General features: G+C 35.6%; 1 protein-coding gene across 1 annotated transcript in view; it reads left to right on the forward strand.

The window, feature by feature from the left end:
* The window catches only part of LOC103696391 (endoribonuclease Dicer homolog 4), a 78,331-nt gene that overhangs the window by 53,286 nt on the left and 10,499 nt on the right, over window positions 1-14,546 (forward strand). Inside the window, 10 exon segments of the mRNA XM_039119128.1 lie at window positions 822-982; window positions 1,100-1,306; window positions 1,420-1,685; window positions 1,784-2,058; window positions 2,154-2,590; window positions 7,097-7,197; window positions 8,949-9,154; window positions 9,306-9,515; window positions 12,178-12,642; window positions 12,788-13,060. Coding sequence (XP_038975056.1) covers window positions 822-982; window positions 1,100-1,306; window positions 1,420-1,685; window positions 1,784-2,058; window positions 2,154-2,590; window positions 7,097-7,197; window positions 8,949-9,154; window positions 9,306-9,515; window positions 12,178-12,642; window positions 12,788-13,060 — 2,601 coding nt within the window.

Here is a 14,546-nt window from a genome sequence, read left to right on the forward strand (position 1 = left end):
AGAACATTTTTGAATTACCCATTGAACTGGAAGATTTGTATCACTCTGAAGTGAAGAATATATATCATGAAGATGACGAAGTTAACTTTGGAATCTTTGGCTGTGATGACATTTTTATATCATTATGTTAATGATATAAACCATGTCACTGTATACTTTTATTTTCATTGTATGGATGTTATGGTTAAATGATAGGAACATTGGACATGAAATTTTTGTTGTTCTGATGATTTTTGATAGACTTATGCTAAGATAAATAACCGGGAAAGTTTTCTGTAATATTGGAGTAATCTATTTTTCAATTGGTCAACTTACTATTTTTCATGGGACCGGTACCGGATCAGCGTGAAATCCGGTACCGGTAATTTATTGTTGAAGAACCGGTACGGGACCGGTTCGAACCGGTACGCCACCGGTTCGGATCGGTACGCCACCGGTTCGGACCGGTACGCCACCGGTACAGACCGATACGGGACCGGTTTCGTATCGGTCCGGGACGCCACCGGTACGCCGACCGGTACCGGTACGGCGGACCTTGCTATTTTTAATATGACGAAGATGCCGCTTTGGATTCTCTGTTGATTTAGTCAGGGCTCTGATTTTTTGGCCAGTGATTCAGAAAAATATGTTGAGGCTTAACAAAGACCTCTCAGGTGTTGTGTGTGTAGTCAATTTAATAAATGCAATATAAAAAACAAGCAGAGGGAACCTATAATCGAACTCCACAAATAAGTGAATAACACTGAGTGTGCTTGATTGTACAAGAATGCCTTCCTGATCTGCTTGGAAGGATTTCTTATTTCATTTTGTTGATGTGCCAGGTGAATCTCCTAGTTGCTACTAATGTAGCTGAAGAAGGACTTGATATTCAAACCTGCTGCCTTGTAGTGCGGTTTGATCTGCCGGAAACTGTAGCCAGCTTCATACAGTCCAGAGGACGCGCTCGGATGATAACATCTGAATATGTATTTCTGGTGGAGAGGTGCTCTCTTTATGTAAAAGTTGTCTGAATGCTCGAGAACTTGAATTTCTATACGTTTTTTGTTTTAAAATGAAAGTATTGACCAGATCATCTTCAATCCATTATTTCTGTTCTCAGAGGAAACCAGCATGAAGAGAAACTACTGGATGATTTTATGTCTGGGGAGGATATTATGAATAAAGAAATTGGTTGCAGGACATCTGGTGAGACCTTTGATTATTTGGAGGATGGTAGATATAAAGTTAGCAGCACTGGTGCCTCCATCAGTACTGCCTGCAGCGTTTCCCTTCTTCATCATTATTGTGCCAAGCTACCTCGTGATATGTATGTAGCTGCTCAGTCTTTTTTTTTTTGTGGCTTCATTACCTTGTGAACGTAAATTCCATGTCCATGCATCCCTCTCAGTGTGACTTATAAAATTTATGTTTCTGCTGTAGATATTTCACTCCTGCACCAGAGTTCTTCTACATAGATGACATAAATGGGACTATTTGCAGAATAATTCTTCCACCAAATGCTCCTATTCGTCAGGTTGAAAGTTTGCCCTATCCTTCGAAGGATGAAGCTAAGAGAAACGCATGCCTTCAAGCATGTAAGGAGCTTCATGAACGAGGTGCTTTAACTGATTATCTTTTGCCAGGTCTAGGTGATGATAAGAAGAAAGAATCAACAATGCATCATTCCGAGTGTGTCAGTAGTGAAGGTTCACTTGTTTGTTTCACTTAGTTGTCAAGATTTTAGTACTATACAGGTGTTCAATACATCAGTTATTTATTTATTTATTTTTCTTGTGTTCTCCAGATGATAATCTAAGAGAAGAACTTCATGAGATGCTAGTTCCTGCTGCTCTTAAAATATCGTGGAATAATCTTGATAATGACATAAATCTGTTTTCTTATTATATTAGATTTGTTCCTATCCCGGAGGATAGACAATATCGGATGTTTGGTCTTTTTGTTAAAGCTCCTCTCCCTAAAGAAGCTGAATCATTGGAAGTTGATTTGCATCTTGCTCATGGTAGAATTGTTAAGACAGGGTTTAAACCTTTAGGGATGTTAACATTCAACAAAGAGGAGGTGAAAAATCTTTAGACTTAGTCAACAATCTCATTCTATTATGCATCCTGCTTCACATGTAGATCTTGTCTAACATTATTAAAGAATTTTTGCAGATAAAGCTAGCAGAAAATTTCCAGGAAATGTTCCTCAAGGTCATCCTTGACCGGTCAGACTTCTTTTCTGACTTTGTTCCTTTGGGAACGTATGATGCATCTCAACATAGCTCATCAATCTTTTATCTCTTGCTTCCAGTCAAGCAACAAAGATATGGGGAAAACATGACTGTTGATTGGACAACTATTAGTTGTTGCTTGTCATCACCGGTCTTTGGCCCTATAACAAATTTGTGTGAGAAGGGTCCCTGTCCCATGAATAATACTTTAGAGCTACTTAATGGTCCAATCAACAAATGTGATGTCTTGAACAGCTTAGTTTGCACTCCCCACAACAATCTGTTTTTCTTTGTTGATGACATTCTTCATGAAACAAATGCCAGCAGCCAACATGGGGGTACAAAAACTATGAGCCATGCAGAATACTACGAGAACAGGTATATGAGTACCATGCTTCCTATATATGCAGTCATGTAGATTTGGATGTACAAATTTAGATGCATGCGTGATTTTATTCAAAGACCCACTGTGCTTTTTGCGTTTAGGAACTTAGCTATCTTGGTAATTAGATGGTTCTATTTTGGGAGAGGAGGTAGAGAATTGTATTAGTAATATAGTTGAGGTACAAGACATTTTTATCTATGGGAATGTTGGATAATGCAAAAACCTAATCAAAGGGTCATAATATCAAACTCAAGAACTTGAAATTATGTATATGAAAGGGGAAAAGCAAGATAACCATTAATTTATGCTCAGGTATTTCACACACACTAACCCTAAAAGATTGTTGACAATATAAAAAAATGTACGTATATTTAGAAAAGATTACAAACTTTCGTAGTTTTATTAATTCGATCATATCATGTGTTGGTAAATAGAAATTAGTTGACTCTGGGTTGTTCATATTTTCTGAACTTGTTTTTATGTAATTATAAAAGTAGGTAAGAGTCCTATTTTAAGTAGGTTTGGCGTGCAAGAATCGTACTTTAGATCGATTTTGGTTTGGTCCATTGATAGGCCATAAAGTCACTAGGATTTGCTGGTTTGCTATTTAAGCGTCTCTCTATCAATGTTTGAAATGTTAAGTATTGGAGATACTGTAACGACTAACGACCAAGAATGGGCACTCACCATACCAAGGATTATACCAACAAAAGGGATCGATGAGTATGCATGGAAACACTCCAAACACCCTTGATGTGGTCTTTTGCAGCCTCAAGACTCTAGTTTTGGTTTTTGTTCTCTCTATTTATGTTTTCTTGTCTAAATATTATGATTTTGCAGGAAATAATATAGGAGTATTGAGTTCAATGCCCTTGTCATGGTTTTTTGTTGTGTTGAAGTCAGTAACATGCATACATATCATATAATGTCGCATAGTCTGCAATCTGAGATACATTTAAAAGATATATATGTTAAAATTAGCAATTAAAATGCAAGTAAAGAATGGAAAGAATATATTTATAACATCATCTAACAATAATAGCTACTTCTACCCACAATCATTCAAATGAGCACTGTGATCATCAATAATCACATACTTGGCATTAGCTTACTTGTCCATATTTTTTTAAACCAATTTTAAATTTTTCCAAAGTTTTTAGTCATTTGCTTTATTTTTTGGTGTAGCAATTTAAGCTCTCTTTTTTTAGTGATTTTAGTTTTAACATTATGTTTATACTCTTTTTTTTGGTGTAGCAATTTAACATATTTCTTAATTAACTAAAATAGATAATTAATTTAAAATTTATGACAATTTTTGGCCTTGGCTGAGTGGAACCAGAGCACACTCCAATTATTTTGATTGTTGATCAAACTTTGGTAGAATTTGTGCATGACTGTTGCCAAAATAGTTGTAGATTGGTCGATTCTGTGTGAAAGCCCTTGTAGCAGCTTGTCCCTTATTCGGTTATTCCTCTTCTTTCCGCCTTAAAATGGTGGAAAACAAGAGAGGATTACCTTTTAATCCACTTCTTGAGCATTAGCGAGGTGTATTGCTTGGTTTGAGAGCGGTCCGAAGTCAGTTCAAGGAAAACCACTCTTGATTCATCCGCCATTTGTTCTGGTGGTTCGGAGGTGGTTCAGATAGTTTTTGTTTAGAGTGAGCCTCCATATGCCAAAAGGAACCTCCTTGTACCAAGAAAGCTTTGCTATGGCATGTATTAAGAGGTACACTCTAAAGTCTAAACTGCTCAGTATTTCAAACCTTGCTTTCTATATAAAGTTATGTGAGTTTATGAAATTTGCATTTTCAAGAAAGAAATTGTGTATGGTGTAGATCCTGTTACTTAATTTTTAGAATCGTAGTTTACTTTTAGAAGAAGTCATGAAGTTTATATGAAGATCTACTAGGGTTGGATCAAAAAATAATTATACATGTTTTCAGAGGATGAAAGGATTTCTTTATGCCAGTTTTGGCCCTTCTCATCTCCTTCCTTCTATTCTCTCTTTTTCATGTCTATTCTTTTACCTTTGGTTTGTTTAATCTATTATCTAAAATTTAATTATATATCAACAACAAAGCCTTCCGTTTAGCCTAAATGTTTTCAGAACCTCATTGCATCGAACCGGCCTGTTCTGGTCCGAAAAAGACCAATTCTGGCCCGTAGGAGCCGGAACCAAATTGAAATGGTGAACCGGTCCGGTTTTGCACTGGGTCGGCTCGGTACTGTTTGAACTGGGCGATTCAGCAGACCTTGGCCACAACAATTACTAGATTCATATTGTGTATGGAACTTGCTACTTTCTGATTATCTAATAGATGAAACATGTGTTTTTGTGCATTGGTGCTCGTGTGTTTATTTTCATGGTACGTTCAAGGTTAAAATATACTTGGGAATGTAATGAGAATATGAAATAAGTTTATATTTATAGCTAATTTATTGGTTCCATTTGTACACTAGATTTTAGATAGCAGCAAATTACAACAAGTCTTTCTCAAAACCTATTATGCATGTATTTTGGGGTAACCCTGTGGCCAGAATGTTTCATAGATCTTGTACTTACTAAAGCGGGTTAGTTTAGTTAACATATCAAGGTCTGGAATAGGATTAGAATGTATTATGCTTATTTTGTCTAAGGATCTTGCTTGCTTCTACTGGTCTTTCATTGTGAAACTTAATATAGGAAAGACTAATTGTGAATTTCAATTTCGATACAATAGTGAATGAAAACTTAAGACTAATCGTACATTGTTGGTGCTGCACGTTTTCCTTTTTTCTTTTTTGGGAGAGAAAGTAACATACCTCCATTTTCTGCATTATATTGGCATCAGATTTCAGATTGACCCTTTTAACTATAGTTAATTTTCACTATTTTTTTACAATAATAGTAAATTTTGTAGTACAGTCACAAATTGCCAACAATTTGTACTTGCGAAATGGGTAGAGTTTATTATCCTAGCTGATCAAGTGTCTGTTGCATAGAGAAGGAGAGGAATCCTTAGGTATTCATGATTCAGGTCATGGTTGTGCAAGATAAAAAACTGCACGAATGCAAAAATGTTGGAAACATAAAGGCTGTCTTGATTATGGGAGATGCAAAACATAAAGGAATGATAATTCTGCAATCAATCCATCTCATGTTTACACCAATGATTTGGTTCTCTAAGACATCTCTGGTTATGAAGATGTCAATAAGATGAAACTTCTAAACTATTTTGCTGTCAAGACCATCAAGCGGATAAATCAATTTGTGCTATTACTTCAGGATGAGCTTCTCTTGGATTGCGGGCGAGTTGTTTTAGCTGAATGGATTGGCATATGCACCTGGATGGATATTCTCTAAATCAAATTGAACAAGTGTTAAGCCAATTAAGTGGCCTTCTTTTCGATAATTCTTATGTAGGAGCTACACGTCATATTGATCTATTGGACTGCTTAATTGTAAAACAGATTAGCTTGACTGCACTTTCTAGGAAAACATGTGCTACCATCCATTATTTCAAAACTATCACAATTCACAAGTAATCACAGGATAATTCTTAAAAAATAGGTGCCTGCCATGAAACTAGAAATGCCAACAGGTTGGTTGCGAAATCTACCTTGTTGGGGAATCCTCAAAAATTTCTATTAAGTTGGAAATTCTTGATGAAGGAGAATATGAAAGAATATATAAGCAGTTCCATTCAGCTTTGAGACAAATATAAATGTAAGAGACTAAGAGTCATATATATATATATATATATATATATATATATATATTTGTGTGCATATCATACACACACATAAAAAGAGAAAGAGGCAGCCTCTTTTTGATGTTCCATTCAATGGAAATAAATTTGGAGGAACATTTTGAGACCCAAACATTAAGTAGCTATGATTTTTTGTTTCTTGTATGTCTTGGTTTGTTGAAATCTTAGTCTTAAAGATATATAAGCCTTCCTAGAAAGTATGGAAGTTCGATAAGGGTGGTGTATTGTGTTTTTGTGTAATGTTTGATTGTGAATTCTTTTTCTTTTTCTATGTATATGTATATTATGTTTTCATTTGTTTTTTGGGTAGTTTTGTTTACATGCTAGTTATGTAAATCGGGGTATTTTTAAAGTTGATGGGATGACAAATGTTACTTTTAGTGTATTTTAAATCCTTTGTGTAAGTGATCTGATTTGGTGTTATCCTCCATAGCTGATGTTGTCTTGAGGGAATAAGCTTGGATGTTATTGTTGCTCATAGATACAATGGATAGACCACCTAACAGGCGCATTTAATGCATAAAGAGAGAAACTGTGGTGTTTTTGCCGTACAGGCTAATGTTTATGATGGTGTCCTTGGGTCATTGGATTATGAGATTCTTTGTATCTTTTATATTGTTTAAATTGCTCACTATTGTAAATCCTTTTTTTCTTTTTTCTTTTTTTAAATTCGCTTCTAATGTTTCTACTATTCTTGTAGCATTAGAGTAGTCTGAATATTGTCTAATACTGCTATGGCTGTTAATATCAGGTTTCGTATTAGGCTATCGTACTTAGAACAACCATTTTTGAAGGCCAAACAACTCTTTTCGTTGCGTAACTTACTCCATAATCGATTACAAGAGAGTACAGGTAACAATCACCTTGAGGCATGTTGTTCATTATTATTTACTAGTTTCATTTTATTTGTAGCCTTTTGTTTCTGCAGTTTGCATAGAAAGTACCATCCCATCATATTTTCTTCCATATGTTGAGTGCTTCTCAATATTTAGCTTCAACTACTCCTGAAACTGTTAAATTATGGATTCTATTGATAAAGTATGATAAATACTTCCTTTGAAATATTTTTGGTGCTCTCAGCTTTGACACCTGTATAGCATCTATGATATGGGTGCCCTTGGCCGATTCAGGTGTACCATATTGACTTTGGAATGGTACCATAACAATGTTGAGGCTCGGTACACCCTTGTACCAACACATAGTACAACTGCCATCTTGACTGAAAGTGTACCATTTGTTGTATGGAACTATTCTTTAGAGATTGCTTTTATACTTCGTACTTGTTCAATTCTGGCAACATCAATATTTGTTTGTAGCAGGGATTGTTGTGCTGGAATCGGGTCCTGGACCGGTTGCACGATGGCACGTGTCGATACGTTCCCATGCCGTTCTGTGTCAAGCCCGTAGAGGGAGAACGGGAGAGAGGATAAGAGAGAGAGAAGGGGGAGAGAGGAGGGTGGCGGAAGGCCGAGGAGCTGTGTGGAAGGGGCGGAGGAGGGGCTCCGCCTTTGGATTTTCTGTTTCATTCGAAATAGGGGTTCTAGAGGGGGCCTCTTGTAATTTTCGAAATTTTTAAGTGAAGTCGGCAAGCCCCTCTGAGGCTCCCTCCGAGATCCCTGTCTTCGAAACAGGAAAATTGGAGGCGGATCCCCTCCTCAGCCCCTCCGCGCGGCTCCACGGCCCTCCACGACCCTCCCTCTCTCTTCCTTTTTCTCCTCTCCATCGCTCCCCTGCTTTCTCTCTTTTCCTCTCTTCTCCTTCTCCTTCTCCCCTTTCGTCGCCGGTTTTTTGTTTTGGTCGCGGGAACCGTTCTAGTTCGCCGCCAATACAACTTGGTATGCTCTAAACCAGGCGGTTCGGGATGGTTCCGCCGACCATGGTTTGTAGGGATTGTTTCATTAGCTCGGTATCCTTATCAAAAACACACCAACGTGCGAAACTTATCTGCAGTTTGCTATTAGTTTGAGGGGTGCTAGGGCTGCCATTATATCATGTATCTTGTATACAAATATTGTGGCACTAAGCATGAAAGGTGAGTCTATTGGATCTTAGTGGTTGTAATTTGCAAAAACTAAAATGCCTAATAGTCCAAAAATCAAATGCTTTTCAGCTTATATGGTCTGTAATCTGTGCATCGAGTAGTTAAAATCAAACAATTTTGACCTGTAGATACAGTTATCTGATTTATGATTTAACTGAACACGTAATTGTTTATACTTTATATGCATATTGATCATGGTTGATGAGCGTAGCTTTTGTGCTCAATGGTAACAGTTAGGTACATCCAACAAATTTATCTTTTGGTTTTAGGCTATCGGCAATTACAATTTTGCTACTTATTTCAGTCGTCAACTGGGTCTTTGCCTGGCATGGGTGTTGAACCAGTCCTAGTGATTCCTGTAAGAATATATTTCTAAATCAACTTTTTTGACTGCATATAAAAGTTTCATACATGGAAATTGTGAATTGGTTGTGATTGAGGCCTATCCAGTCTATGCTTACTTCTAGTCTTCTTATTACTCGATTTGTGATTCCCACCCCCACCCCCCCTTTTCTAATGGTTTCATATAAATGCCTACATTTTCTTTTGTTTGCAAAAGCAGAGGCCCGTGAGATGGTGGAGCACTTTGTGGAGTTACCTGCAGAACTATGTTCATTAAAAATAGTTCGTTTTTCAAAAGATATTGGCAGTTCTTTGTCTTTATTGCCTTCTTTGATGCATCGTCTGGAAAACTTACTGGTGGCTATTGAGTTGAAGGAGGTGTTTCTAGCATCTTTCCCAGAAGCCTCTGAAGTTCGAGCTGACTGTGTAAAGCCTTCTTTTCCATTTGTTAATATTGGTTTTGCACTACTACTTTGTATATTTTTAATTTGATGAGTAAATTATTTTAGTCTTTTATAATGTTTTTGGTTGTATGCACTTCAAAGCCTCATTTTCTGAACCCGACAAACTTTTTTAGATTCTTGAAGCGCTCACTACAGAGAAATGCTTGGAGCGCCTTTCTCTCGAGAGATTTGAAGTTCTTGGCGATGCTTTCTTAAAGTATGTAGTGGGTCGTCACAGTTTTCTTTCATATGAAGGCCTAGATGAAGGCCAATTGACCAGGAGGCGTTCTAGTATTGTGAACAATTTGAATCTTTATGATCTAGCAATTAGAAAAAATTTACAGGTATAGTTACTTCCTATAGAATATTTCATAATTTTCATTCATATCCTGTAAAGTCAGTATCTTCTCTAAATAATATATATGCTCAAATTTTTTTTGCTATAGTAATGCACAGCTGCTTTCGCTTTTGTTTTCCAATGTCATCATCTAGAATGGAAGTGAAGGTTCTGAAAGGATTATAGTGACATCTTAATAATGTCTATAACTGCTGTACTATTCCTCCCTTCCTTTTTGAGCTCATCAGAATTTTGTCATGCTTTTTTTTCATTTTAAAGTCTTAAAGTATAATCCCATATTACTTCCAAACTGCACTAAGTTAATCCTCTTCTGCCCTGGCTTATAATGATAATTTGATAATGATTCAAATATGCTTGTAGTCCTCACAAACACATAATATGCTTTGAATTCTCTTTTACATTGTGGTTCTGATAAATATTATTGGAAACCAAGCTCCAAAGAATCACATATCGTGCCTTTATCAGTTAGAGCACAACATGATTTACATATGTTGCTATATGGTGATGACACTTGACAAGCGTGGTAAACCTTTTTGTTTTCTTTCATATATATGGATTAGTTTCAATAGCTTTAGTTTGATGAGTAGATGACAAGTATAAGCTTCTGATATACAAGCATGATTCTATATAAACCTGTCAAACACTAGCAATATTGTTAAATATTAAAAAGGTACTTTTTTATGGAAATGCATAGGGTATATTCTTAATGGAGATGGTACTCACAGAGTTAACAAACTTACCATTTCCAAACGTTAGGCCCATCAAAATCACTTATATCAATATGATGATCTACATCACAGCCTATTGATTGATATGCTATATTGTGGTTTGTTGTTGACTAATATTACGTCGATACATTTTGTTAATGATAAATAGGTTGTGTATGGTGCAGCAATGCCTCAATATGTTCCATATCATGTGGTATGGTTTGGTAATTCCTACTAGCACACATTAACAACTTAAACTGGAACTTTTAATGTTATGAAACCTACCTGAAGTACAAATAACAGCTTCATCTGAAACTTTGTTATTGGACCTATAGACCTAAAAGTGCAGATTGTAACTAATATTATCTGTTGAATGATATAAACAATGACATAAATGTAAAATTGTGCATCTCCAGTTTAAAAAAAAATGGATACACATAAGACTATGAACTGGGATAAAACCTAATAACCTATCCAGTTCTTCAAATGATGATGATTAATGATGATGATTGGGGATCTAGAATAGGTCAACATCATTATATACTCCTTTAGTTTTGTAGCAGGAAAATAAACTCTAAATGACAATTGAGAAGTTTCCTTAATCCATGTTAATTACACATTTTCTCCAACCAAAACTTAAAGAGAGCTTGCAGCTAGGGTATGCATTAAGAAGACGGATAAGAAATCAGTGTGATGTAGATTATTTATTGGAAGGAATAAAATAATGGAACCAAATGGAATAAACCTTTTCCCTATATGCTTGACTATACAAATCCAACTAACTGTTATTAATGTCAGAAGAACTGGATAAAAGATGTGGGGATTTGTGAGCCATTTTATTCTAGAAAATTTATGAATATTTTTTACTCTTTACTTCAAAATGCTGTGTTTGCAGTTTTTATTTTCATACAAAGAGACTTGGTAGTTAGAGGTAACTACCAGGTTTTTTTTGCTCTGCTTGATCTCATTTGATTTGCATGTATAATAGAGAATTTACAACTATAAACAAGCATCATAAAATAATTAATGAATCATTTCTTTATGCAAAAATGTTATTTAGCATATCTTGACTACTGAATCATTTCTTAATCTCATTGGAGAATTAACAAAATCAGACATTTCTGAATATCTAAATGTACCTCTGGGTCACCTTATTAAAAGAATTCAGACTATTCTAGACATGGTTTTAAATACTAGCATTGAACCCTGCATCATTTTTCCATTAGAATAGTACGATACTGATATTGACGGTATGTATTGAAACTAACAGCTTCAAAAATATGAAAACTGTTGGCATGCACTAGTACGGTTGGTATAGTACCATCTGTGTGCCAATACGGACCAATATCGACGAGTACTGCTGGTGCATACTGGTACACAGGGTTTGGGCATCTTGGCAACCATATTGGTGCTAGTTTCACATCAGAATGGTGTGGTGCTGGTCGTATTGCCCTGTTCCGCCACACATGGTAAAGTTGTTGAAAGTTATTGTTATGCTTTATGATTACGTGAAAGTTATTGTTACGCCACACATGGTACTGAAGGCCCCGTAGGTTTCTTTATGCTCTACTTTTTTTTTGTTCTGAACTCGCACCCATGTATTTTAGGATATCATTTTAGTGAAGTTTTTGTTACTGATTGGGTAATTTTATGTCATTATTTTTTAATTCTTATGCATTGTTGTCAATATTTATGAGGTATTTCTTGCTGTTAGGTTTACATACTTGCATTTTACCTTCTTTAAAAGCATGCTATAGGCATTCTTTCTTGTACAGTGTGTAGTTTTAGATTATTGCAGATCTTAGATGCTGGTGTTATGAAATCTATAATTTTGAAAAAGCAACCTTTAGGTTTTCATATAAGGATGCTATGCTGCATCAAGATTTGCCAAAAGTTGGATTTCTATCCGTATCTTGAAACTTGTCCTTTTTTTATTTTCAGGTGTACATACGTGATGAATTGTTTGATCCAGCTCAGTTCTTTGCACCAGGCCGTCCATGTACAGTTGTGTGTAATGTGGACACAGAATCAACAATACATCAACGGGGAACTAATACTAAGACAGATGGAGCAGAAGCCACTAATGTGAAATGCACCAAATCCCATCATTGGCTGCACAGGAAAACCATTGCAGATGTTGTGGAAGCTCTTGTTGGAGCATTTCTTGTTGAGAGTGGATTTAAAGCTGCAATTGCATTTCTTCGGTGGATCGGGATTCAAGTCGATTTTGAAGTTTCATATGTTTATAGAGCTTGTGAACTAAGCAAGAGCAATATGTCGCTCATTGATGATACAAATGTTGCTAAGCTTGAGCAATTGTTAGGTCATACATTTCAGTACAAGGGCCTTCTTATGCAAGCATTTGTCCATCCTTCTTATAATAAGCACTCGGGAGGATGCTACCAGGTTAGTATTTCTAGTGAGAAACATATTCGATGTTGTCATATGAAAATTAATGTGTAATTTTTCTGGGTAATTTATTTTAAAAAGGCTGCAAACATGGCAAACTCACAATGATAGTTCTTGTTGTGCCTTTCTGCTTTCTAACCAGAAGTTGGAGTTTCTCGGAGATGCTGTCTTGGAGTACTTGATAACGTCGTATCTCTATTCTGCTTATCCAGATCTGAAGCCAGGTCAAATAACTGACTTAAGATCGATAACTGTCAACAATAACTCCTTTGCACATGTAGCGGTGTGGCAATCTTTGCATAAATATCTTATAAAAGATTCAAACAGTCTCACTGAGGCAGTCACCAAATTTGAGAGTTTTATTCAGTTACCTGAATCAGAAAGGGACTTGCTTGAGGAACCAGCATGTCCAAAGGTTTTTCCCTTTTTCTTGGAGATTTTATGTTTATTTATAGTCAGTCTGAGTTTTTTTTTCTTTTATTGCTATTTATGTAGTATCGATATCTTATAAAAAAGATTTTTCAAACAAAAAATCTTGCAAAACCTGAATGATTTTAACAACTATGCATTATATGGAAGCAACCTGTATGTAATATAATTAGACATGCCAGAAATGTTTCCTCCTGTCTTTTTCTTAGTCCCTTTTTCCCCCCAACTTTCTTCTATGTTAATTCAGCGTTTAGATTATCTGATTCTCCAATCAGAACTATCTCAGTCAGATGAAAATACATTTAGGTAGTCGTACCAGCTATAGGGGAGAACCTAGAGGAACATGTTACCTGAAATGCTATCCAATTCTCTATATGCTATACCTTGGATCTTATAAGGATTCTTTAGAAATGGGAGGGCCTTAATATGATTGCAAAGGAACTTATACGAAGTTGTTCTTGAAACTGATTCGAATCTATTGCAAAAATTCTGGAAGATGCATTAGGAGAAAGATACAAGAAATAGTTTGAAATGTTTTTAGCTTCCATATCTGCATGATTTTTTGCATAAATTTTGTGATTTCTAGCTATTTGTATATTGGATGACCTTAATTAAATAATGGCTATAATAGAATAATCATGGCAAAAAATTAAACTTGACTTCCAGCATGACTTATTGATTTGGGTCATTTTGGATTGATGTCAACTGAGCCAAATCAGAAATGGTTGTCTTTTAAATTTTAAAAAGCATTTGGGGAACAAATACATTGTAAGAAATAAAGATGTTTATTCTTATGGCTAACTCTCCTTTTTCTAAGGAAAACATTTTGAAAATTGGGAAGGTTGAAATAAAAAATTTGATACATATGATTGTTGTACAAACTGTTTAATCGATTAAAGATGATTAATTCCCACAATAAATTTTTGTTTTTAGATTTCTTTTTGTAAAGAAAGATTAGAATCCTATTAGGTGGAAGATGAATACTAATGACATGGACTTTTAGTAATTTTCTGTGCAAATCATGGCTTCATTTTTTTGATGTAAAAGACTAAATGTTTGAAAAGGTGGTTGCGGTATCTGGCTGGTCAAGGGACCGCATACCACATGTTTTGCAGGTTGCATATGCGGCTGCATGTGATTAGTATTTTTAAGTATTTTAAATAAATAAAATTTATTAAGTGCAGTAATAGAAGGTAGGCCTTGAAGCAATGGTAAGATTGCTCCATGGTGACCTAGATGTTATGGGTTTGATCCACAGAAATTGCCTCACCGCATGCTGGGAGGCTGCATATATTTGACCCTCCTTAAATCCATCAGTGGAGGGAGCTTCATACTTTGGGATGCCCTTTTATATTATGTATAATGATTGCATATTTTTATAAATAATAGTAGTATTCCTCATAATAATGTTTGGCAATTAGTTTATATTACTTAGTACTTAATTTTTAATCGCAATAACTATAGCATAATCG

This window comes from Phoenix dactylifera, unplaced genomic scaffold (assembly GCF_009389715.1).
Source record: "Phoenix dactylifera cultivar Barhee BC4 unplaced genomic scaffold, palm_55x_up_171113_PBpolish2nd_filt_p 000490F, whole genome shotgun sequence".
NCBI classification, from domain to species: Eukaryota; Viridiplantae; Streptophyta; class Magnoliopsida; order Arecales; family Arecaceae; genus Phoenix; species Phoenix dactylifera.